Source organism: Oenanthe melanoleuca, chromosome 18, assembly GCF_029582105.1.
Source record: "Oenanthe melanoleuca isolate GR-GAL-2019-014 chromosome 18, OMel1.0, whole genome shotgun sequence".
In the NCBI taxonomy this organism is placed as follows: Eukaryota; Metazoa; Chordata; class Aves; order Passeriformes; family Muscicapidae; genus Oenanthe; species Oenanthe melanoleuca.
The window spans coordinates 669,896-693,148 of NC_079351.1; the positions used below are offsets into that span (position 1 = coordinate 669,896).

Here is a 23,253-nt window from a genome sequence, read left to right on the forward strand (position 1 = left end):
TAGGGGATTTGCTGTCTTACATCATAAGTGGCACCAGTTCAGTCAAGTCCTGGGGAATGGAAGCCTGGACCAGGTACCCCCCTTGCTCCTCCCCAGGGTTGAAATAATTCAAAACTGAGATGCTGCAAGAAGTTACAGGAGATTTTGACGTCTGTGACCAATTCCCCTGGTTCCAATATAATCACTTCTGTTACAACAGCGATGAATCCCCAGTCTCTTGATTACTCCAGTTCACACTAATTTCAGCTCATTTCCCTTATAATTTTGTCTCCTGTTTTAGCTGCAGAGGTCGGAACGGCTCTCAGCCCTTCAGGTGAGCTGCCAAAACAAGATGATGCAATGCCTGCACTGCTCCCAGAGCAGCTCATTTACTGATGAGCTCCTGGGAAGCGGCTTCACAACAGGATGTGCAACACATCCGTAAAAATTGCATCAGCTGCGACGCCAAAGGAGCTCCTGCCTGTGCTGTGAGCTTTGCCTGGGCTGTCTGTGATCGATCTGCCATATGAATTCATGTCTGCTGAAGAACCTGAGAACTCACCATAGCCAGCTCCATCATGAGTGTTTCGTTATTTTTATTGCTGGCTGCTCGAGCGATCGATGTCTCATGAAAGACGTTTCCTTCCTGCATTGATCCCACCTTGACCACGGCGCTTCTGCTCGTCCTTTGCAGCCCCAGCTGTAGGAGCACTGCTGGCCTCTGTCCCAGCACCTGTGGGGCTGCTCCTGGAGCTCCAGCCTCTGGCCAGATGTTGCCCCAAGTTCCACTCAATTCCAACACTGAGGCTCCTCAGTCCAAATTTTGACTGTATTGGCCAACATCCCAGGGTGAAGTGAGTGAATCCTCAGCATTGTTGTGGTGCTTGTCAGATATCAGCAATCCCAGCTGAGGAGTGAAGCCTCCAGCAGCCTGAGCACCCACAAAAGCTCCTGTTATCCAGGGACCCCTCTGGCACAAACCAAACCAAACCCCACTCACAGAGCACTAAGTGCTTCCACACTGACTGTATAGATCTGATGTCATGGGCAGCTCAATAACTCCAGCATCAGTGGATGGACATTACAGAGGTGTCAGATGCTGTTTGGTTGCCTGGATGTAACAAAAGCCTTTTAGTTTCAATTTACTGATGGGGAAAATGAAAGCAGAGGAATTTCCTAGGGCAGCAGTGAGCTAGAGCTGGGCACAGACAGCAGCTGCCCTGAACTTGTGTCCTTCAGGCCACAAGGCAAACATTTCCAACAAACAATGGGGACAGGGGAGGGAAGGGACAGAATGGAATGATTTCATTTGCAGAATCCCTCCTTTTCCACAGAAACACAGACCCTGACAAAGCTGCCATCAGTGCTGGCATTGCCCACACCAGCTGCTCCTGCCAGAGCCACGTGCTGGGAGCACTAAGGGGTCCCCAGGGACAAGAAGGACACAAAGCCCAGGACAGTGAGGCCACCTTTCATTGAGGGATGAGGGAATCACCCTGCAGCAGTGTGCCAGGCTGTCAAAGAGAGAAGCAAGAGTGTGCATGCTGGTGCTGGGACACTCCCATTGCTCCCAGCCCAAGGAGTTGTGTAAATGGGAGCAGGATGCATTGATTGCTGCATGGGACCCCTGGAAGCCTGTCAAGCTGAGAAGCAAAGAGGAAAAAAAACAATGGATATGTTTTTATTTCCTTATGTTCTACCAGTGACTTACAACTGACTCGTTGTGCAACTCCAGGGCTGCCCAGCCCAGCTCCCTCCCTCATCCTGCACACACTGCAGTGTCTGTGGCTCCCCCATGCCCAGGTGGCCAGGCCACCTCCTCAGGGACACTCCAAGGGGCAGATGGCACTCGTGACTCCTGGTCACACAAATTCTGCCAAGCAGCTCGATGAGCCCCTGATCTCATCTGGCCCAAGTGTACCTGTACAGCCCAATTCTTCCACAGTGACCTGTTTCTCCATTTCTGACGATGTCTAATCACACAGGAAGCTGGCTGGACTGAAGTGCAACATATTCCTTCTGCAACCAGCACAGGGGAAAGCAGAGCTGTCTGTGCAACTCCCCAGTGCAGAGGGAAACAACCAGAAACAGTCGTTGCTCCTGGCAGAGAGGAGGTGGTGACTGGGAGGTGGGGAGGGAAGAGAGCTCAAACAATCTGCCAGCAGCACAAACTTTGTTCCCACTCCAATTCTGGCTCAGAGGGGAAGCAGCCAGCAGAAAAACCCAAACCAAAACAAACTCTTAAGAAACAAGGAAGCTGTTCCCGTGTTTGTAGTGACTTCTGAAATAGCATCTCCTGTCCCCCAAAACACTGAGATGAAAGCAGGTAATATGAGATGCTTTTTGACCAGACTTTTGCAAAGGATTCTATGCAAAATCTCCCACTCAACAGCTTGTAAGATCCTGCAGGTTCCATGGAAGGTGGCTCAATGGGGAAGAACAAATTGGCACAAAAAACACACACATTGGACAAAACCCTTTCAAGTCAAAATCCCAAACAACAGAAGCTCTGTTTTATTAATCTGCTGCCAATTACGAGTGTCACGTGCACTGAGTGAAGCTTCAGACTGGCACCACAGGAGTTAAAAAAGAAGAAAAAAAAAAGGCAAACCAAGCAGGCCCCTGAGCTGTGTGTGCAGAGCTGGCTCTGCCTGGCTGGAGCTGTCTGGGCTCCAGCAGCAGTGAGAAGCCGGCAGAGGGCAGGGAAATGCCACAGGAATTCACAGACAGGGCAGAGAAGATGCAACAAACCATATTTCCTTCCTTTCCTGACACTATTTGCAGCTCAGAGCAGAAGTGTTGCAGCACAGTTAAACCACAACCCTCCTGAGTCACTGGATGCTGCCTGGGACCCTCCTGCACCAGCTCCTTGTGGGAGCAATCCAAGCCCACAGCATTCCTGGGACAGCACGTGGCTGTGGCCCAGCCAGCACTGGGGTTTCCCCAGGATGAGCTCAGCCTCCTGCTCTTCAGCAGCCAGGATGTTGTTCTGAACATGCTGCCAACCACTGCAGTGGGGTAGTGACACATTCTAGAGCCCTGAGCTTCACAGTCCCTCTATGAGGACAGAAGATGCCAGGCCAGGCACCTTCATTTCACTCGTGGTCATTGGCATCTCTCTCACCACTGATCTGGCAAAGGCTGGACTTTATTATTTGGGGTGGGATGGGATGGGATGGGATGGGATGGGATGGGATGGGATGGGATGGGATGGGATGGGATAATGGGATGGGATGGGATGGGATAATGGAATAGGATGGGATGGGACAGCCACCCCTCACACCACTGCACAGGTGCTGCAGAGCTCAAGCCCAGCAAGCCCTGGGCACATCATGAATGCAAAGCTGATACAAAGTCTGACATCACCTCACAGAAGGGTTTTTAAATATCCAGAGAGAATTGAATCCATTAGAATGCTTCCTCACAAACCTCGTTCTTACTGGCACTGTCTGGGCTTGAGATTAATCCGTAAAACAGAGCCAAAATCTCCTCAACTGTCAGTGCACTCTGTGCACTGCTGACACACACAAAGGAGAACTCCTTTCTCCTCTTTTCAGGTGGAGTTTCAAAGTTGAGTTGCAGCCTAAAAATCAGCCCCATGGTGCCTCAGGAAGGCAGCACATCCATCCTCCCTGAGATGAAAACGAGCACCACACCAACAGGGCAGGGCCCAGAGAGTGTGGAAGCAGGGAGCTGTACAGGTGTGCTCCTGCTCGTTATTCCCTTGCCAGATGCCCTCTTTCCCCATGTGGAGTTCACTGCAGGTGACACTGAGAAGCACTGACTGAAACACCCAGGTTAGACATGCAAGAATGAATATTTATCTGTCTGAAGTGGGACCACGTTGTGAACAGCAGAAAACAAGCTGCCACAGGCAGGTTCTGTGTCAGCACAGGGCCCAGGGAGGTGCCCACGGCTCAGGAAGTCAGCTGGGCCCTTTGATGTGGCTCTGCACGAGAAGCAACAAGCTCAGATCCTCAGCAGAGCCAATGAGGCCAACAAAGGACCCGTTTAATTTAGCAGGGCTGCTTCCAGGGCTCGACAGTTCACCTGAAAGAACATACACAGCCCTGGATGTTCGGGGCCAGGGTTCACTGAGCAGAAGCAGAACTGGCTGACAGTTTCCTGTAAATTCCACAGGAGTCTGAAGCAAGACAGGACACTGAGCTCAATGCCCCTGTGAACTTTCTCAACTTCCTCCAGCACATCCAAGCTCAGCACCCAGCGCCCAGAAACAGAGAAAGGATGCACTCACCTGCCTTCACTGTCCAGGAACACAGAACTGCTGCTTTTCCCCAGGGCTTCACTGATGGGAGAGAGGCAGAAGGGGGAAGAGAAGGCATCAGAATCAGAGTCAAAAGTGCTGTCCCTGCTCACATCGTCAGCAGACAGCTCCAGGGAGCCCTCGTCCTCCGTGCCCTCCGACCTGCAGCGCTCCTCCCGGGAGCTGACGGCGGGCAGGGCGCCCGAGTCGCTGCGGGGCGGCTGCGGGGCGGGGCGGGCGCCGCTCTGCCACGGCTTGTCCCGGTCCCCGCGGGGCTGGGGCACGGCCAGCGCCTCGTGTCCCCCCGGCTCCGGGGTCCCCCCCGGCTCCGGGGTGCCCCCCGGCTCCGGGGCCCGGGCGCGCCGGCGGGGCGCCTTGCGCACCGGGGAGCTCTCGGGGGTGATGTAGCGCAGCGCCTCCTCGTCCTGCCGCTGGATGCGCGCGTTGGGCACCCAGGCCAGCATCAGCGTGCTCCCCAGCAGCTCGTCCTTCTCCGTGTACAAGCACAGGTAGCCTGCCAGAGAGCACAGGAGGCGCTCTAAGGGAGCTGCACAGCCTCACATTCCCCTCTCCCCCCATCTCTCCATCCCTGGAAATGTTCAAGGCCAAGCTGGACGGGTTTGGTGAACGGTGCTGCTGCCCACGGCTGGGAGCATCTTCCCCTTTCACCTTTTTCAGATGATCTTTAATATCCCCCCTTTCACCTTTTCAGGAGATGATTTTAATGTCCCCCCTTCACCTTTTTCAGGAGATGATCTTTAATGTCCCCCCTTTCACCTTTTCAGGAGATGATCTTTAATGTCCCCCCTAACCCAAACCATTCTGTGATTCCTGCTGCTTCACTACCATTACATGTGGGCAAAACAAACCCTTTTATTTGCCAGGACAGAACTGTGGAGTTGCTCAGCATTATTCAGTATTTGCACATCATTTCAAGTCTGCATGTGGCTTTTGAACAGTTTGAATTCCTCTGGCCTAATTGAACAGATAAATGACATGCAAATACTTGGACTTCCTGCACAGATTTGCTAATCAAGAGTAAACTATAAAATATGTTCCCACATGAAAAAGTTCTACTGTTTCTTAGTTAAACAATTTCATGTGCCAGGTGAACATGGATTTCTCAAGAATATTTACCTTAGTGTAGCTAAAGGGCTACAGTTTTTATGGGAAATCAGTGGAAAAAGAAGGTACCCACACCAAAAGGAAAGCAAGGGTCACTGTTCAGAGAATAATTCATTTTGTGAAGCTAAGCCAAGAGCCACAGGTCTTTGATGAGAACATGAAAGAGCACAGGAATGGATGAGAATAAAAGCACAGAGCAGGATTTATCCTCATTTACTCCAGTGCAAGCAGCCACCTTCAGGCTTTTTGGATTTTACCTTTAGCAGTGGTTGCAGTGACAGTTACAAGGGGATACTTGGATTTCCTGAACAGTTCATGGACATTGACAGTAACAGGAGTTACTGTCCTCACATGACAGTTTCTGACTCCACAGAAGGATTTACTAAACCAGGTAAATCCAAGCTGGACCAGAAGAGAAAGGAGTAATAGCTCTAATCGTCCTACTAAAAGAAGAGCTGATGGATCAGCTTGTGGATGGCCTTCCTCAGCCTTCCACAAACTGCCTTGCCCTGTGCCCCACTGGCACCTCCTCATTTCTTAGAGCACAAGGTGGGAACTTGATAGAAGCAACAATAGAGAGCAAAGGAGAGAACAGGCAGTGTCTGCAGAGCCCTGACCTGGATGGTGCTCCCCCATGCCCTGCAGCAGCTCGGGGGGGTGCACACAGACATTGTTCTTGGAGTAGATGATCTCCCCCTCCAGCAGGGACGGGGAGCCAGCAGCACTGGCAGTCAGGGTCAGGAGGTCGGACGCTTTGGAAGAGGCTCGACGGAGGAGTCGCCCCAGAGACATCGCCAGGGAAATGTTTCCATCATCTGTCAGCTCTAGTCAGGAGCCAAACTCAGCAGATCTGCCAAGAAGGAGGAAAAAACAGCGTGAGAACCAAAATAACGACGGCACAGCACGTGCCACCCCCTGTCTGAGGACGAGTCTCACATCAAGGCACACCCCAAGTGAGAGCCCTCAAATGCTGTGCATCTGCAACAGCCAAAGCTAACACACACAAAGGTGCTCTAACACAATGCCAGGGCATTCTTCTCTGCAATCAGGAACCATGAGGGCAGCAAAGCCCCCCATGTGAACTGTGGGGACGAGGCAGAACAGCAGTGCTGGGCACTGAAATCCCCCTCTGGGGGAGCAGCTCGGCATGGGGACCTGCCTGCTGTGTCACTGACCCAGGATGTCACAGAGCCAGAGCTGACCACAGGTTCCTTCAGAACAGAAATGGCTGAGACCACAGCACTGCACAGGGGCTGCTGCTCCAGCCACAGCACCTCCAAAAACAACATCAGTCAAACCCACTTCATCTCCTGCTTGCCATTTCTGTGTGTTTGAGGTTTTCAAGGTTGGGATTTTTTTCTGTCAGGCTGTTTTTGAGTTTGGTTTGGGTTCTTTTGAGCAGTGATGGTTAAATAGAGCCTTGCCAGAGATAATGTCCAAAAGCCCCGTGCTCACCAGGGAGGGCAGGGCCTGGACACAGAGCATGGCACACCAACTCAAGGCAAACACTTCACCCATCCAGAGTTTCACAGAACTGTGGAGCACAACCCCCAGCTCACCCCAAATAAGCTCTGAGCTCAAATGAGATGTGCTGCTGGCTGGGGCTGATGAGAGGAGCTCTGCAGTGACACAGAGGGGTCACCCAAGCTGTAAAGCACCCAGCAGAGGGACCAGGACGTGTTGGAAGAGCAGGAGGGTCTCACACAAAGTGCAGAGCAGGCTCCCTGCAGCCATCCCCAGCTGGGAAGCACCAGAACCACAGCAGTGTCTGTTCTGCCAAAACCACAGCAGGAGAGGCAACTCCTACTTTTGTTCCTTTGTGTTTCCATGGCCCAGCTTGCTGAGACCAGGCCAGTGTGACCCAGCACACCCCACACACAGCTCAGAGCTCAGCCTGGGGTGTTCCAGTGCCACCCTGGGCTGCAGGGCACATTCACAAGAGCCAAAGAGGGAAATTAAGCAGCCAGGGCTGGCCTGGGGCATCTCCTGAGGAAATACTCAAGGGCCTAAGCAAGCACTGTCTGATTTCCTTCATCTGGTTGGGATGGCAAATCCAGCCAGCCCAGGAGGGCAGAAGGCAGAAATGGCAAAGGGGCATGTCCCAAAGGGCAGAGTGAGGGCTAAAATAGCTCTCCTGCCTCTGACAGATTGGTACATGCACAGGACTGCAAATGAGACTGCCAAGCTGTTGACAGAGCCTTCATTAAAGGACAAACTATTGGTTTAAGTGGCAATCACCACATTTGTCAGCTCGAATCTCAGAAGAGGCAGTTTCTGCATTTCTGCCTTTGCTGGGACTTGATGGAGAAGCCTCAACCCTGCTCTGTGCCAGCAAGTCCTGCACACTCCTGTCTCCCTCTAGCACCAGACACATGGATCCTCATGTCTCAGCCCCAAAAACAAAGCACCAGTCAAGCCCTAAGCTCATTCTTGTCCACATTGCCAAAATCCACAGTTTCTGGGTTACACCTGGCAGAAAGTCATTTGCCTCAACCACATTTAAGGAGCAAATCACCTTTCCTCTCATTGCACCCTGCAAGAACAGACAGTAAATTCTGGTGCAACTTCTCCTTGCCCACACTGAGTTACAACATGCTGTTTCCAAACAGGGCTGGGGGAGCCAGGGGTGGTGATGTGGAGACCTGGGTCCCAGCACACCTGGGCAGGTCACCTGTCAGTCAGCACAACACTGCCTGCAGCAGCACAGACCTTCCTCCATGCCTGAGACTTCCTCAGACCCCAAAAACCAGCGGGAGCACAGGAGGGAGGAGGCACCAGCTGGCTGCTGCTGCTTCCTCAGGAAACACAGGGAAGGGCACAGGACAAACAGGAGCTCGTGGGATGTCCTGCTGCAGCTCTCTGGGTGCTCCCAGCAAGGCAGGGGAGGGTCAGGGTGTCTCTGCCAGCACAGGCACCACTTAATGAGCTGTCAGCAGGCACAGAAAGAACAAAGTGACAGGTAAAGATGAAAAGCTGCTCCCTGGAAAGCCAGAGGAATTTCAAGGGAAACCTTGCTTTGATCCTGCAGAGCACCTGTTGTTCTGCCTGCATGTGCAGGTGGACAGAGCTGCAGGTACACACAGGGCTGGGAAGAGGAAACCAGAAGAAAGACAAAAGGTTTGGAATAAGGTGTCCTGCCAGCCCAGAAATTCAGTCTGTTAGACTTGTCTTGCAGAAGGGCTGCACATCAGAAATCAGAGACCACTGCAGTGCTGCAGACAGTAGCCAGACACTCTGGGATATATAAATATCACCAGGAAACTCAATCCTTTCACTGTTCTCACAGGCCAGGGAATTCTTTGTAGCTTTGGTTGCAGGATTAATGAAAAACAGATGCAAGTCACAGGACAGTTTCAGGGAGAGTGACAAGAGTTATCTGGGCCAGGAAAGTGATTGCCAAGGGAGGATAAGAGTGAGGGAAATGTATAAAAATCCTCACAGATGGGAACTGTCACTGCCAAAGGAAGGAAGAGCTGTCAGTGAAGGACAGAAGTTGTCAGGCAGTTGAACTGTGGCAGGGAATACCTAGTTTTGTCATTCCAATAGCTGGAACAATGGTGCACCAGAACAGGGAACCTCAAGGGGCCATTTACATCACTGGGGTTTCAAAGGCCACAGAAATAAATACCCAGTCAGCCCCAGTGGGGATCAGATGCTGGACTGGGCCTTTGAAGGTTATCTAGCTCTCTCCACAACCCCAAAAATCCCTGAAACTCAGCTGGGGAAAGTGCTCCTCCTTCCTAAAAGACAGGACTTCACACAACACCAAGCAGCAAATAGCAGGGAGCAAATCTGCAGGGTTTGCTCTATTCTCAGCCTTTTTCCAGGTGGGACAACATCTGCACACACAATCTGTGGGGCCTGGGTTGTGGGGAGAGGCAGGAACTGCCTTGGCAAAGCAGCAGGAGCCATCCCACAGCTCAGGCAGCAGTAAATCAGTACCATTCAAAAAAACCCATTTTTCATATTAATTTCATGTTTATCTGCTGATCTGAAGGGATTCTTCCCCATGAGGCAGAGCCAGCTCAGCTCTCCAGAAGCTGAAGCACTGAGTTAGCTGATAAGCTCTTGCTGAGTGCCAATATTTATTAAGCACACACACATTTTCTTCTCCCACACATCAACTGTTGCCACTAAAACTCTTCAGCTCCTGTGTCTGTTCACACAGCCCTGGCTGCTCTCCCAGCCAGTGCCAGCACTTCTCAGCTTCATGAGTGAGAAAGTGCTGGGGAGCCAATTCCTGCAAATCTCCCACAGAGCCTCTTCCCCAGAGCCTGTCCAGTTCCAGCCAGCAGCATCCAGAGCAGCCCTGGCAGCTCTCTGCCCTCCCTGCTCAGGAACCATCCCAGATCCTGTTTGCCTTGGCTCGTGGCACCTCCCCTGGCACCTGCTGCTGGACCCAGCACTGCAGCCTCGGCTTGCTGGAGATTCCTGCCTGTATCCCAGCCTGGGAGGATGCACTGTGGCACATCTGTGGGGCACTGGGGGACACTGGGGGCACCCCAGTTCCTCCCCCAAGGCTGGAGCAGGGCTGGCAGCCCCCAGCACGGAGCCCTCTGTGTGCTCTGGCTCCCAGGGCACGTTCACTGTGTGACACCTCCAGAGCTTTACAGGGCACAGGAGCAGAGCTGCAGGGCTCTGGAGGTGAAATGTGAGACCTGCAGCGTGTCTGGGCACAGCAGGGAAACATGAGCTGTCAAACAGCAGCACCACGTTGAAGCATGAAATATCTCGGGGAAGAAAAACGCACCGGGCTCCTTCTCTTTCTCACCCTTAATAACTGGAATTTAATTTTGCACATTTAAGGAGTGCACAGTCGCTCAGACACTGCACAGATTGCTGCCTCTTCTCCCTCCTGAGAGCAGCAAATGCCAGTTTGGAGCTCAAGCACAGAGGCACAGGAGTAGGGCAGCCTGGAGTCAGCACTCAGCTGCCTCCCAGTCCCCCAGTGCATCTGCTGTGCCACTCTCAGCTGGCCATGCACTTGATCTCTGCTCCTACAGCACATGAGAGCCCTTGTACCACCTTCCCTTTGTATTACAGTACCTCAACAGTGGGAATAAAAAGAGAAAAGCTTTCCAAACTCCTCGCTATGCTGGAGCCAGTCAAGAGGATCCAGCCAAATCAAGGAAAAGCATTTACCACGGGGAGCCACTCTGAAGTCATCCCATCTCATGGGGAGAATTATGTAGGTCACCAGAAAGTCTTTCATTGCTGCCCTGCTGGAGCAGCAGCTGCTCACAGAGCAAGAGCAAAGGGAACAGCCAAAATCTCCACAGCTCCAAAAGCAGTCGCTGCAGCAGGACCATCTCAGCTGAGCAGGGAGAAAAGGGCCAGCAGCCTGAATCCTGCAAGGCTGTGACACAAGGCATGAGAAGGGAAAGGGAATGCCATGCCGGGGCTGGCTGCTCCCAGCCACACCTGCTCAGGCATCAGAAAGCAAACAAAATGCAAACAAAAAGCAAACAAAACTCACCCACCCCCAGCACCAAACTCACTGAGAGCACACGCTGTCACTGAGACACTGTGTGCCACATGTCCCTCTGTCCCCAATTTCCCAGCTTTTCACGTCGCTTATCTGCACTGCTCGGGTCACAGGAAACACTTTCATGACTTTTTATTTCCAACATCCTGTTGCCGTGTCCTGATAACACTCCCAGGACCCGCTCCTCAAAAACCAGCAGCTGGATCACAGCTCAGTGGATGAGCAAATTCTGCTCTCAGTATGACAGACATCAGACAGCACATCATCCCTGCCACACTGGACTTCCATTTCTCTTCCTATTCCGAGTAACAACGAAGAAGAAAACCCTTCTGCAAGACAAGCTCCCAGCCTGAGATCCGAAGAGGCAGATGTCCCAGAGTTATTTTACAGTGCCAGCACCCCACAACCCTGCCTGCAGCACCCCGAGGCTGATCAAACCACTGCCCACCATCCCCATCCACCTTCTCCGCAGCTAGCAGGGCTCAGGTGGAGGTCGGGGTCACCTGGGAGAAGGTCCCCAAAGGGAAGGAAAACACTGAAATACCCCAAGCTGCACGGAACCGCACCGAAATAACAGAACAGAAAGTTTAAGAACTATTTAGATTTTCATCAGCGCCCCCGGCGGCATCCCGACCCTTGGGCAGCATCCTGATCCCTGGGCGGCATCCCGAGCCCCGGGGAACATCCCGATCCTGGGGAACATCCCGATCCTGGGGAACATCCCCGGGTACCATCCTGACCCCCGGGAAACATCCCGATCCCGGGGAACATCCCAATCCCCGGTACCATCCTGACCCCCGGGAAACATCCCAATCCCGGGGAACATCTCGATCCTCCGGTACCATCCCGACCCCCGGGGAACATCCCGATCCCCGGTACCATCTCGACCCCCGGTACCATCCCGTTGTCCCGGAGCACCCGCCTCCCGCCGCCTCCGCGGGGCTCCGGCGTGGGAAGGGCGCACAAAGAGCGGCACCAAACCGGGACCTGCCCAGGTACCGGCAGGATCCCGGTGCCGGTCCCGGGGCAGCGCTACAGGATCACCCGGCCCCCCAGCCCCGCCGCCCCCGGCCCGGCCCGGCCCGGCCCCGCTTTACCGGCACAGACGAACCCGGGGAAGCTCCCGGCGCTGCCCGGCCCGGCCCGGGCTCGGAGCCGCCGCCGCCGCCGCTGCCGGCCCTGCGCGGAGCCGCCGCCGCCGCCCGTGCGCTCCGCCCGGCCCGCGGGGCTGTGCCCGCCCGGCGGCCCCGCCCGTCCGGCCGGCCCGGGGCTGCCCGGCCCGGGAGAGCACGGCGGGACCCGCCCGGTGCCGGTACCGGGGCCCGCGGGCGGAACCGGCGCTGGCGGGGGACGGAGCGCGGCCCGAGCCCCCCCCGCGCGCCGGGGATGGTGCGGCCCGAGCCCCCCGATCCCCCCGCGGGCCGCGGTGGTGCGGCCCGGGCGCTCACGTGAGCGGGTGTTGATGCGTTGCCTGGCAACGGGAACATGGCGGAGCCGCCGCGGGTGAGTCGGGGCCGGGCCGGACCGGGCCGGGATCGCCCTCAGGGGCTCCTCCGGCCCGCACCGTGCCTCCCATCCCGTCCCGTCCCGTCCCGTCCCGTCCCATCCCATCCCGTCCCGTCCCGTCCCGTCCCGTCCCGTCCCGTCCATCCCGTCCCGTCCCGTCCCGTCCATCCCGTCCCGTCCCGTCCCGTCCCATCCCATCCCGTCCCGTCCCGTCTCGTCCCGTCCCGTCCCGTCCCGTCCCGTCCCATCCCATCCCGTCCCGTCCCGTCCCGTCCCGTCCCGTCCCGTCCCGTCCCATCCCATCCCGTCCCGTCCCGTCTCGTCCCGTCCCGTCCCGTCCCATCCCGTCCCATCCCATCCCGTCCCGTCCCGTCTCGTCCCGTCCCGTCCCGTCCCGTCCCATCCCATCCCGTCCCGTCCCGTCTCGTCCCGTCCCGTCCCGTCCCATCCCGTCCCATCCCATCCCGTCCCGTCCCGTCCCGTCCCGTCCCGTCCATCCCGTCCCGTCCCGTCCCGTCCCGTCCCGTCCCGTCCCGTCCCGTCCCGTCTCGTCCCGTCCCGTCCCGTCCCGTCTCGTCCCGTCCCGTCCCGTCCCGTCCCGGTTCCGTCCCCTCTGCCCCGTCCCGGTACCTCCCGGTACCTCCCGGCTCCCCGGTGCGTGCCCCGTGCCCAGTCCCGCTGCTCAGCTTCTCTTTAAAAAGAAAGAGAGAAAGAAGAAAGAGAATAATTTTGCTACGTGTTGTGCTAGCTTTAAGCATCTCTTTAATAAATCTGTCAGGACTTTTTTTTTAACAGATATCAACTAAAAGCACGAGAAACTGTAAGTGGTGTGCAGCAGTTTTGTCAGGATCTTTACGATCTCAGTGCTTGCTGGGTGACTATTTTTGCAAATGAGATTAAACTTCTAAATTAAACTTCTGCTCCCTGTGGCAAAAAATACCACGGCATTAAAATTCAATGGAACTGGCAATGAGCTGTTCTGCTTTTCACCTGTGCTGTGTGCCAGGCCATGGGAGAATGGGAATGCCAACGGAGAATCTGTTCCTCTGGGGCAAACTGAGTCATTGCCCCTGCGGAAAGAGAAGTCTGCCTGCAGAGCTGTTCTGGGCTCTGCAGAAGTGGGACACTGGAATTATATTTGTCTCTGTGCTGGCTGTAGAGCCAGGCCCTTGTGCTGATCCTTTGTGTGCATTGTTCATGACAAAAATGAGCAGATGCTCAGGGGTAAATGGAGTTAGATGGAAAAGGTGATGGGTTTTATGTTTCAGGAAAAATCGCCTGGGATTTTCCCAGATAATGCAGAATGTGACTAATGCTTGTCCTCCTGAACAGGGTGAGATGGAGCAGCCACTTCCAGGAGCAGGAGTCCCTCCCCTTCCCTCGGGAGCACCTGCAGCAGAGCAGGACATGGGCACAAAGCCAGGTATCCCCCAGAGCCTTTGCAACGTCTCTCAAGCTCTGGTTCTCTCCCTTTCTGGTCACTGTTAATCCAACCAGAGGCACAATGCTATGGAATCTAATCCTGTTGCTTTATCTTTTTCCTTTTTTGTGGTGGGGTGGGCTCCAGGGAGAAAAGGACAACCAGGTTCTCACCATGCTGGGCCGACCTTTGAGCCCCCCAGTGATCCTGGCAACGAGAGAAGGGAAAAGGCAGCTGAGAAACATGAGAGAAGAAAAACCAAGGGGAAAAAAGCAGAAGAAACAGAACTGGTCATCTTGGATCCAGAACATGTGAGAGAGAAGTCTTCAAATCTTGCTGTTCTTTGCAGAGTTGGTGTTTGTGTTTCCCTGAAACGTGTGAGGTCAGCTGTAAGCAGTGGCTGTTCAGCTGCACATCTGAAAATCAGTGTTAACTGCTGGCTGTGCCACTCAGCCCTGACCCCGGAGCTGCAGTTCAGTAGTGAGCAATGCATGGGTAAATCTGATCCCTTCAGTGCCCCTGAAAGAGAAGTCCTTGCAGCAAGAGTGACTGGATGGGTTCTCAGATGTAGCTCTTCTGGCATGGTTCTGATTTTCAAACATTCTCACTTTTTGGCATCAGCAAATACCCACTCTGCAACATCTCTCACTTGCTACAGTGAGAGTAGCTAAAATAAGCCGACAAGTGTCTGTGGCAGAAATAAGATGTTTTGTTGGATGGGGGATGTAACAGTGAGGCTTCTTCACAACCTATTTACACAAGAATGTTAAAGCTTATTAATACTGTCCTTCTCCACAGCCTCTGATGACCAGATTCCAGGCTGCCCTGAAGAACTACCTCACCAAGCAGATAGAACAAGTGAACCTAGACCTCCACGAGCTGGTACCGAGCCCCTCCTTTACCTTTACCTTCCCCCAGCCCCTCCCGCGGCAGCCGCCGGGACCCAGCTCCTTCCCCCGTGTGTGTGCAGCGGGCGGCGCAAAGGAGCAGCGCGGCGCAGCGGGAGGAGCTGGGGGTGAGGCTGTACGGGGCGCAGCAGCAGCTGGGGCAGCTGCAGGTGGCGCTGCACAGGAGCCAGCAGCGCTGCGCCGGGGCGGCCGCCGAGCGCCAGCGCCTGGAGCAGGAGCTGCGGAGCCTCCGGGCTGCTCACCGCGAAACGCGCCGCTGCACGCAGCAGGAGCGCGACACAGGTGACCCAGGCGGCCCCGGCAGGGCTTCCCAGGCCTAGGGCTGTGTGGAGAAATGAACTGGAATGAAATGAAAGGAATTGGAATGAAATGAAAGGAATTGGAACGAAATTAAATGAATTTAAGTCAAGCACTGGGTTGAAAAGTACAGCGGAATAATTAATCTGGAATAACGCGCTCATTGAATAGTCTGACAGATGCTCCTGGAATTCTGTGAGCTGAATTGCTTGCCAGGATCTTTAGCTTTGCTTGTGGAGCTGTACTCCAAAGCTGATGTAAATATGTGTGCTGGGGAGGGCTGGTTTAGCTGATGTGTAAGAGTTTTGCTTTGGGAGCTTCTGTATTTCTTTCTCTTTTATCTCTGTTCAAGGAGTACCCTGCAAACAAACTTCTCTGTAACTATTTCGCCTCTTGTCCTGCCAGTTTCTGCAATGCAGACCCAGATTGAAAACCTGGCATTGGAGCTCTCCTATATGCAGAACATGGACGAGGAGATGTATCACAGGCTTTTACTGATGAAACAGTCAGCAAAGAGGGCTGAGGCAGAGAGGATCCAGGCCGAGGTGGAAAAGAAAAAACAGGTACCAAGAAAAACTGCCTTTGAAATAAATAAATAAATGCAGGTGCCAGCAGTCAGTCTTGGTGGATGTGTCACCTTGTCAGGAGGAAGATTGATTCATGGAAGATGAATGGGGATATTTTTCTCAAATAATTGAAAAAAATTAAATCCAGAGGCTTTTCTGAAAAGGAGAAGAAGCCCTGCCTACCCCCAGACTGCAACATGCACTGCCCAGAGGGTTTGCAAGGCTTGGAACAATAAATCACTCTTCACTCCAGGACAGGGGGTGTGGGGGAAGGAGGATATTTAATGAGGAAATATGTGTACAAGTCTTGAGAATAATTCTGAATCACAGCGAATTTCACCATGGAAAGTGAACTTTGGGAATGAGCGGGGCCGGTCGGTGCTGGAGCTCCCTCTGCTGCCTTCCAGCACACAGTCCAGGGCTGCTGCTCCTGCAGAATGCCCTGCACACTCTGGAATCAATGGCTGTAGGAGGGTTTTAACAAAGGAGTTTCAAGTATTCATTATTAACATTCCCAGTAGCTGGACAGTGGCCTCAGTGCTGACAGGGAATGTGGCTTCAGAGTTATCCATTTACTGCTGCAACTGGAATAATAAACAGTCAGCAGAGGCTTCATTCTCCTGCAGGTCATCCCTGCTGCAGTCATGAGCCGTTTGTGCATGAATGGAAATTTCAGTAGGACTCAAGTCCCATGCAGTTGCCAGTTTTAATTCCTTTTTTAGCTGGTGTTATTCTTGTAGGATACAGTTGGTTTAGACTGGGATTCCATGACTCACCCTGCACTGTTTGGCTCTGGCTCTGTAGGACCTTCTCCTGGACCAGTTTACAAGGAGAGTCTACCAGCTCCAGGAGCAAATTGCTCTGTTTGAAGCCCAGCTGGTGGCCCAGGCAGAGGACACAAAAGTGACCCGGCAGGCAGTCAGTGAGGTAGGAGGGACTTGTCCCCTGTGGTAAATATTTCCCTCTGGCAGGGCTGACCCCTTTGGCCCGTGCTCACGTGGTGTGCACAATGTGGGACAGAGTGTCACAGTTTGTTCCTGTTTGCAAGAATGAGGACTTTTTTTTTCTTTTCCTTTGTCCTTAAGAAGTGCCTGTAAATCACTTCCTCCTGCCCTTCTCAGCAGTTTTTCCTTGCAGACCTGGGCTCTGTGGGCTGCTGAGTGAGAAATGAAGCAGCCATGGAGTTGAAGCTGATCCTGCTCAGACCATTATGAACATGAAAAGAAAAGAATTATATTGTAACATGAATTTGTTTTTTCAACACGGTGTAGATTCATCCTGTCTGCCATCTCTCTGTCCCCCAGGCTGGTCTGGAGGTGCAGACTATTAACATGGAGAAAAAGAGGTTGCTGGAGCACTGGAACAGCAGCTTGGCTGGAATGAAGCAGAGGGACGAGGCCTATGTTGTCACTCAGGAGCTGCTGAGGTAGGGTCTGAGACCAGGCCCTGAGCACCCCTCAGGTTTGGGCAGGAGGGATTCTAGAAGGGGTTCCAGTGTCTCCTGTGGGGTTCAGCCCTGTGGGCAGGGTGTGCCAGGCAGAACAAGTTCCCTGCTCTAAAGTACATAACAAGTGTAAAGGATAAGAAGCACATTTCTGTGTTGCTGTTTTGTTTATCCTAACCACATCTCTTCCTCAGAATGTGTTTGGAATTTTTATGATCATATTTTATTCCTTTAAAAGAGTTCCCTCATGTTTGCAACATTTCTTACTCCAAAGAGCTGGATGTCAGGAAGGGTTTATCTGTCTTTATCAGGGTTTTGTGAGGCCTTTGGAAATGTTCAGGAAAACCTCCCTGTTATTGCCAGAGGAAGCATTTATTTGCTCATGAGCCTTAAAGCTTGACTGATTCTCTGAGAACAAACAATCTGCTTTTATGTGGTGACATCCTGGTCAGAATGGGGGCTGGGACAGTACTGAAAGAAGGAACAATTTTCCTACACACATTTACTTTTAAATCTTGGTATCTCCATCCATCTCCTGCTGACTCTGCCCTGTCACAGTATCTGAGCCCTCACAAACATCTTCCTTCTTGGGCAGTTATTGCTGCAATAACATGTTGGAAAAGAGGAATTTGTGGGGCCGGCACCAATCCCTGTGATGATTTTCCATCTTTGTCCCTCCAGCAACTACAGACGTGACCTGAAGTCCCTGGAAGGGGACATCCATGGCTGTGGGAAGTCCATCAGGAAGGAGGAGGAGAAGAATGAGAACCTTGTCAGCCTCCTGAACAGGTCCCAGAACGATGCCAGTGTGACAAGGAAGCTGATTGCCCAGTGCCTGCTGGAGCAGGAGGCCCTGCAGGCACAGACTGGCACCTACACTCGTGTTCTCCAAGAGACAGAGCAGGCCCTCAGCAGGACCAGGATGGTGAGGAGAGTCCATGGAGCATGAATCCTTTTGAATACTTGGATTGCATACCCTTCCTCAAACAGCTGGGGTGATCCTGTCTCTGTCTTCCAAACTTTCAGGAACAGGCTGCTCACCAGAATGAGTTGCTGTCCATCAGGAAGGGCATAGAGAAGGGAACTTATGCCAAAGAGCAGCTAGAGAGTGAAATCATGGTCAAGCTTCAGGACCAGAGGATATCCAGCATTGCTGCAAAGCACTTCTCCCAGCTGGCTGAAAAACTTAGGAACAGAAAAAGTGACCTGGTATGGAATCCCCCTTTGGGGGGCAGGGAGGGAGCCACTGCAGCACTGGGTCCCCATCAGGGTTTGTCAGTCACTTTGTTCTGGTTTCAGGTCTGCATTGAAGCTCTGCTGAGTTTTCCTCTCCAATCTGGTTTTCCCTGTGATCCTATTGCAGGATTCTGGTGTATGTGAGAGAGCTTGGCCAAAAAGGCCTGACACAAAACTCACTGTCCTTTACTTAAAAAATGGGGCAACATGATGAATCCTGGGAGTATTTACTATAAAGTATTAGCATTTCTTATGCACTAAAGAAAAAACAATGGGCATGTGGTACTTCTGTAACCTAATTTTAACCAATTTTTATTTCTATAATTCATCATGGAATGGGATGCAGGCAGCTCTCAGTTCTGAGGAACATCCAAGGAAAGTCCAACCTGACCCACAGCTCTTTAATCCATGATAAATTGCTCTCTCTGGGACTGTAAAACTGGATCACTGAGAAGGATTAGAAAACTCAGCCCAGCACCTCTCACACTGAGTCTGTGCTGGTTGTGAGGTGAGGGGTGTGTGTGCCAGATGTGCCAGAGAAGGGACAATCAGTGGTGTCCTGGTTCTGGTGGCAGGTAACTGGAGACAAGGGACATTGCAGAAGGGATGGGTGAGGTCTCTTAAAGGTTTTTGGATTGTTTAGGCTCCTTAATGCTTTTCAACAGCTGTGAGGGAGAGGTAGATATTGTATTACCTGTTAATTGATGGAGAAGCAGGGACACAGAGGGTAGGTAGCTTAGGGCTTGTAGCACAGACCTGGGAGTAGAATCTCAGTCCCCTGACTCCTGTGCTGGGACAAGTGACATTACAACTCAACAAGGGGCTGTTTGGGTCAGTGATGTGTTTTCTCTCTTCATATTCCCAGGAGCTGCATTTTTACAAGGTTGAGAACGATGTGGCCCAGATTATTCTGAATGCAACTAATACCAGCTGCAGGGTGGCAGTTCACCAGAAAACACTCTGTGAGGTGGACAAGGAAATAAAAAATGTGAATGAAATGATCACCTGCCAGGAAAGTGAGATTGCAAAGTCCAGGCTCCTGACTGACAAGAAGGGAGGGATCCTCTGCCTGTACAGGAAGAAGCTGGAGATGCTTCTTGCTCAGCAGGGGGTAAGTACTTCTGTGTTTCAGTCTCAATTTTGATTTTATTCTTTGCAGTGGCCACAGGTACACCTGATCAATGTAACTGTATTAAGTTCAAACTCTCAGGCATCAGCAATGTGATGTAAAAGCTGCATTGGTTAATGCAGGTGTTTATGTTTATCAGTTCATAATGCTGTGAAGGGAATTGTGAAATGAGGGTGTGCCTTGCACAGATCCCTGCAGGGACATGCCTGGACCTGATAAAAGTGTCAAATGGCATCAGTGAGTAAATAGGATCTTGTTGGAAAAATGTGCAAACACTGAGGAGGGGAGAATGGGGCAGGCAGGGAGATTTCTGAGGGTTGGCCCTGCTGGGATGGCTCCCAGATCTGTCCCTTATGGATGGGCATGGGGAAACGAGTCCTTTGGCACATCCTCTGCAAACTTTGGATTGTCCAGGTGCTGCAAACAACCCAGGCAGCTTCTGCCTGATTTACCCCAAACTTTGCTCTTGTACAGGGGCAAGAACTGGGACCACTGGAAATTGAGATCAACCAGCTGAACAAGCAGATAGAAGACTGCAACTCTGAGGCAATGGCACTGCAGAAGTACTGGCTCAATGAGCAGAAGGAGCTGATCAAGCTGACCCAGGAGAGGGAGGACCAGAAGAGCTCCCTGGACACGTTCCAGAAGCAGATCATCATCATGCAGCAGAGGAAACTGCGCGTGGAAAGTTGGTCATTCCTCACTCTGCTTCACATCTCCATCTGTGAAGGGAGGGAAAAGGGAGAGCAGGGTTACAGGTGGGAAAGGCTGCACTGCCCCAAAGAGTGCTGCTGGCTGTGTGTGAGCAGGAATGGCAGCAGCCCAGGCACCCCTGCTGATTGCACCTGGGTATTCTGTGAGGATTGATCCCACTGTGCTGACAGCCAGGCCCTGAGTGACACTGTCACCTGGCACACTTGTTAAACAAAGTTTGTAAGTAGTGGGTAGGTAAATGTCCACAGCAATGACTGCACTTTCCTTGGCCAAACCAAACTTTTTTTTTCACAGGAGTCTCCTTCAAAACCTTTTCCCAGTGCTCAGGGGAATTCTAAGGCTTTTTTCCTATTCACCCATAGATGAAATTCAGCAGGAAATAAAAGAACAGAAGGACGTGGAACGGCACATGAGGAACATGTCAAATGACCTGATAAAGCTGAACACGTTGATCAACAAGAACAAGAGCAACGTTGAGGAGCTGCAAAATGGCAGAATTGTCACAGAGAACGAGTTTATGCAGTCTCTCAAGGTACTGAGGCACCTGGCACCCCATTCCCAGGCCTCAGCCTCCCGTGCACATCAGAGGCAAACAGAGATCCTGGAAAAGCTGCTCAGCCTGACAACACTGTGTTGTTTTATTCTTCCCAAATCTAGGCAGCAGAAAAAGAAGCTGTGGAGATGCATGAGAGGCACAGTCAATTGACTGAGGAGAAGGAAAGGCTCCTGAATGGCCTGGTAGAAGCAGAGTAGGTACCAGAGTGCCACAGTCCTGTGTGGCTGTGTCCATGTTCCTGTTCTCCTCCAGTCACCAAACCTGGCACCAGCAAATGTGCTTCTAGCCTTCCTGGAGAATGTTTGAAACACAGAAACTGAAAGTGTTTCAGCAGTCTCTGGAACCAGCAGGAGCTGGGAAGATGTTGGCTGTAACAGTTCCAGCACGTGTGAGCTGGACCTTGCCCAGATCCACATGGGAAGACTGCCAGTAACTGGCAGTGGGTGTGCTGCACTGGGCAGGTAATTGGGCCTCCAGCTTTCTCTTTCCTTCCCCTTTCTTCTCTGAAGGCATCAGATCCTGCTGTGGGAGAAAAAGATGCAGCTGGCAAAAGAGATGCGGGAAACAACAGATGCTCTGTTGGAACAAGGGGCAATCCATGAGATGAAAACTGAGATTCGGAGGATGCAAGTAAGGCACTGGGAAAGAGGGCTGAGGAGGGGAGACCACCCAAGGGACTCAGCCCTGGAGTGGCTGAAACATGAGGCAGGAGATGAGAAACAGGCTGGAGAAGTGGCACTGGGGTGGGACTCAAAACCCTGCACAGCTCGACTGAGCCGAGCACATCCAGCCCACACATCCTGCATTCCTCAGCAGAATCTGGGTACTCCCAGGGAATCTATTTAAATTGCAGTGTGTCTGCCACCTGATTCTGTAACCCTGATATAAATCACTGTGTATAAACACAGTGTTGATTACTAAATATTGCATCACTTTAATCACTGGTTTAGGGAAGTGTTCCCTCTCCTGGCAGAGCAGCTCATCCCCTTCATTCTCAGCATGCTTCTGCTTTTCTGCTTTTTCTCTCTTGCTAACGAGGTTCAGGCTAACATTTTGAGTATTGGTGTAGACAAGTTGATAATCCAGGCCTCTGCCTTCCAGATCCACACACAGCAAACCAGGTTTGGACTTGGACCAAGTCTGGCTTGCAGGCACTCGTGCCACTCGTATCTGGCTTGTGCTGGTGGGATGTGCCACCCAGCCAGCTTCCCTTGGTGCTGTGGGTAAACATTTGGTGTTCTGAGGCTGGTTTGTGTCTTGGGGAACGGCAGGTCCGCTATGGGCAGCTGCTGAAGCAGCAGGAGATGCTGATGAGGGCCATGGAGGCGTGTGTTTCCCACAGAGAGACCATCACCAACCGGGCAGAGGCTCAGAGCAAAATTGATAAGAAACACAGCACCAAGATCGACTTCCAAAGCAGGAAACAGGAGCTGAAGAAGAAGATCAGAGAAACCCAGGAGGTGAGCAAGGAAAGTGGGGCTGCAGGAGCTCACCCAGCTGGGGCTGGCCTTGTGGAGAGCACAAGTGTCCAGGCTTTGAAAATCATTTCATTGAAAATCCCCCAAAACTGTTCTGGGAGGATGGTCAGGAATGCAGCTGAACTAGAGAACTGAAATCTGCCATTTCCTTCTCTTCCATTTACTAGAACATTTGTGAATGCAACCAAACCATCCAGGAGCTGGAGACTGCCCAAGAGTCCCTCAGTGACACCTTTTCAGAAAAGAAGCAGGAATTGTGCCAGCTCCAGGCTGAGACCGACAGCCTCAGCTTGGACATGGAATGTCTTCAGAACGAGAAGCGATGGGTGAGCACATCCTCCCTTCAGCATGTGAGCCAGACAGAGCCTGCTGCTTCCTCTGCTGCCAGCTCTGTCCTGAACTGGTGTGCTCAGTGTGGTGTTACAGCAGCACATGAGCTGAGCACGTTCTGGGGCTCACCAAGAGCCAACTTGATGCATTTAAACCCAGTCCTGGCAAGGGTTTCCTTATGTGAGTGGGGATTTCTCTGATTTATGGAATTCTGTGATGCCTGTACCCCTGCAGCACCTGGGCTGGGGGTGCTGTTTGGTTGTTGTGGTGGGGAATTCACAGCACTGTCCTTCCTTGTCCAACGTGATGGTCACAGCACCTGACAGAGCCCTGCCCCTGCTTTTCCTGCTGTCACAGCCCCTTCTCTTCTTGCTTTGCTCAGAACCTGCTGGAGCTTGTGGCCCACCAGGCACACCAGAAGCAGCTGCAGGCACTGAGGGAAGGGAGGTACAAGGCCCTGTGCCACACTGAGGAGACCTGCACGGACCAGCAGGAGAAGGTGCAGGGTCGGCTGCAGAGCATTAACAGCATCGTGCAGCAGATCCAGGAGGAGCAGCCCCAGCACCAACGGGCTCTGCAGTGGCTCAGCCACTGCTTGGGGTCCAAGCTCAGGTCGCAGAAAGCCTGACAGAAAAGCCTGACAGAAAGCCTGAGAGAAAATACATGTAGTATCTTTTATAATCTCCCACAGGCTCTAGACTTTGTAATAAATAAATAAGTAAAAAGAAAATAAAATTTAAAAAAAAGAGCAGGTGCAGGGTATGAGATTTACTTTGTCGGGTATAATGTTTATTTACGACGTGCCATTGTAATTCT

General features: G+C 52.5%; 2 protein-coding genes across 3 annotated transcripts in view; one reads left to right on the forward strand and one right to left on the reverse strand.

Annotated features, from left to right (window-relative positions):
• TBC1D16 (TBC1 domain family member 16) overlaps positions 1-12,026 on the reverse strand; it is a 31,193-nt gene extending 19,167 nt beyond the window's left edge. The window contains exons 1-3 of the mRNA XM_056505619.1: positions 11,951-12,026; positions 5,986-6,218; positions 4,235-4,757 (exon numbers count right to left, since the gene is read on the reverse strand). Of these exons, the coding sequence (XP_056361594.1) occupies positions 4,235-4,757; positions 5,986-6,160 (698 nt within the window). The 5' untranslated portion in view covers positions 6,161-6,218; positions 11,951-12,026. The remainder of the gene's footprint in view (positions 1-4,234; positions 4,758-5,985; positions 6,219-11,950) is intronic.
• Positions 12,027-12,268: 242 nt separating this feature from the next.
• CCDC40 (coiled-coil domain containing 40) lies at positions 12,269-23,198 on the forward strand. 2 transcript variants are annotated; one of them, XM_056505616.1, is made up of 18 exons: positions 12,269-12,356; positions 13,692-13,782; positions 13,927-14,090; positions 14,578-14,661; positions 14,750-14,969; positions 15,390-15,547; positions 16,355-16,477; positions 16,855-16,976; positions 17,676-17,919; positions 18,021-18,203; positions 19,096-19,341; positions 19,834-20,047; positions 20,436-20,605; positions 20,731-20,822; positions 21,139-21,259; positions 21,901-22,089; positions 22,275-22,433; positions 22,820-23,198. In XM_056505616.1, the coding sequence occupies exons 1-18, from the start codon at positions 12,339-12,341 to the stop codon at positions 23,063-23,065; spliced, it is 2,844 nt and encodes a 947-aa protein (XP_056361591.1). In that variant the 5' UTR covers positions 12,269-12,338; the 3' UTR covers positions 23,066-23,198. The 2 variants fall into 2 exon arrangements, with proteins under 2 accessions (XP_056361591.1, XP_056361592.1); XM_056505617.1 differs by lacking the exons at positions 12,269-12,356; positions 13,692-13,782; positions 13,927-14,090; positions 14,578-14,661; positions 14,750-14,969 and adding an exon at positions 15,054-15,179.
• Positions 23,199-23,253: the final 55 nt, after the last annotated feature.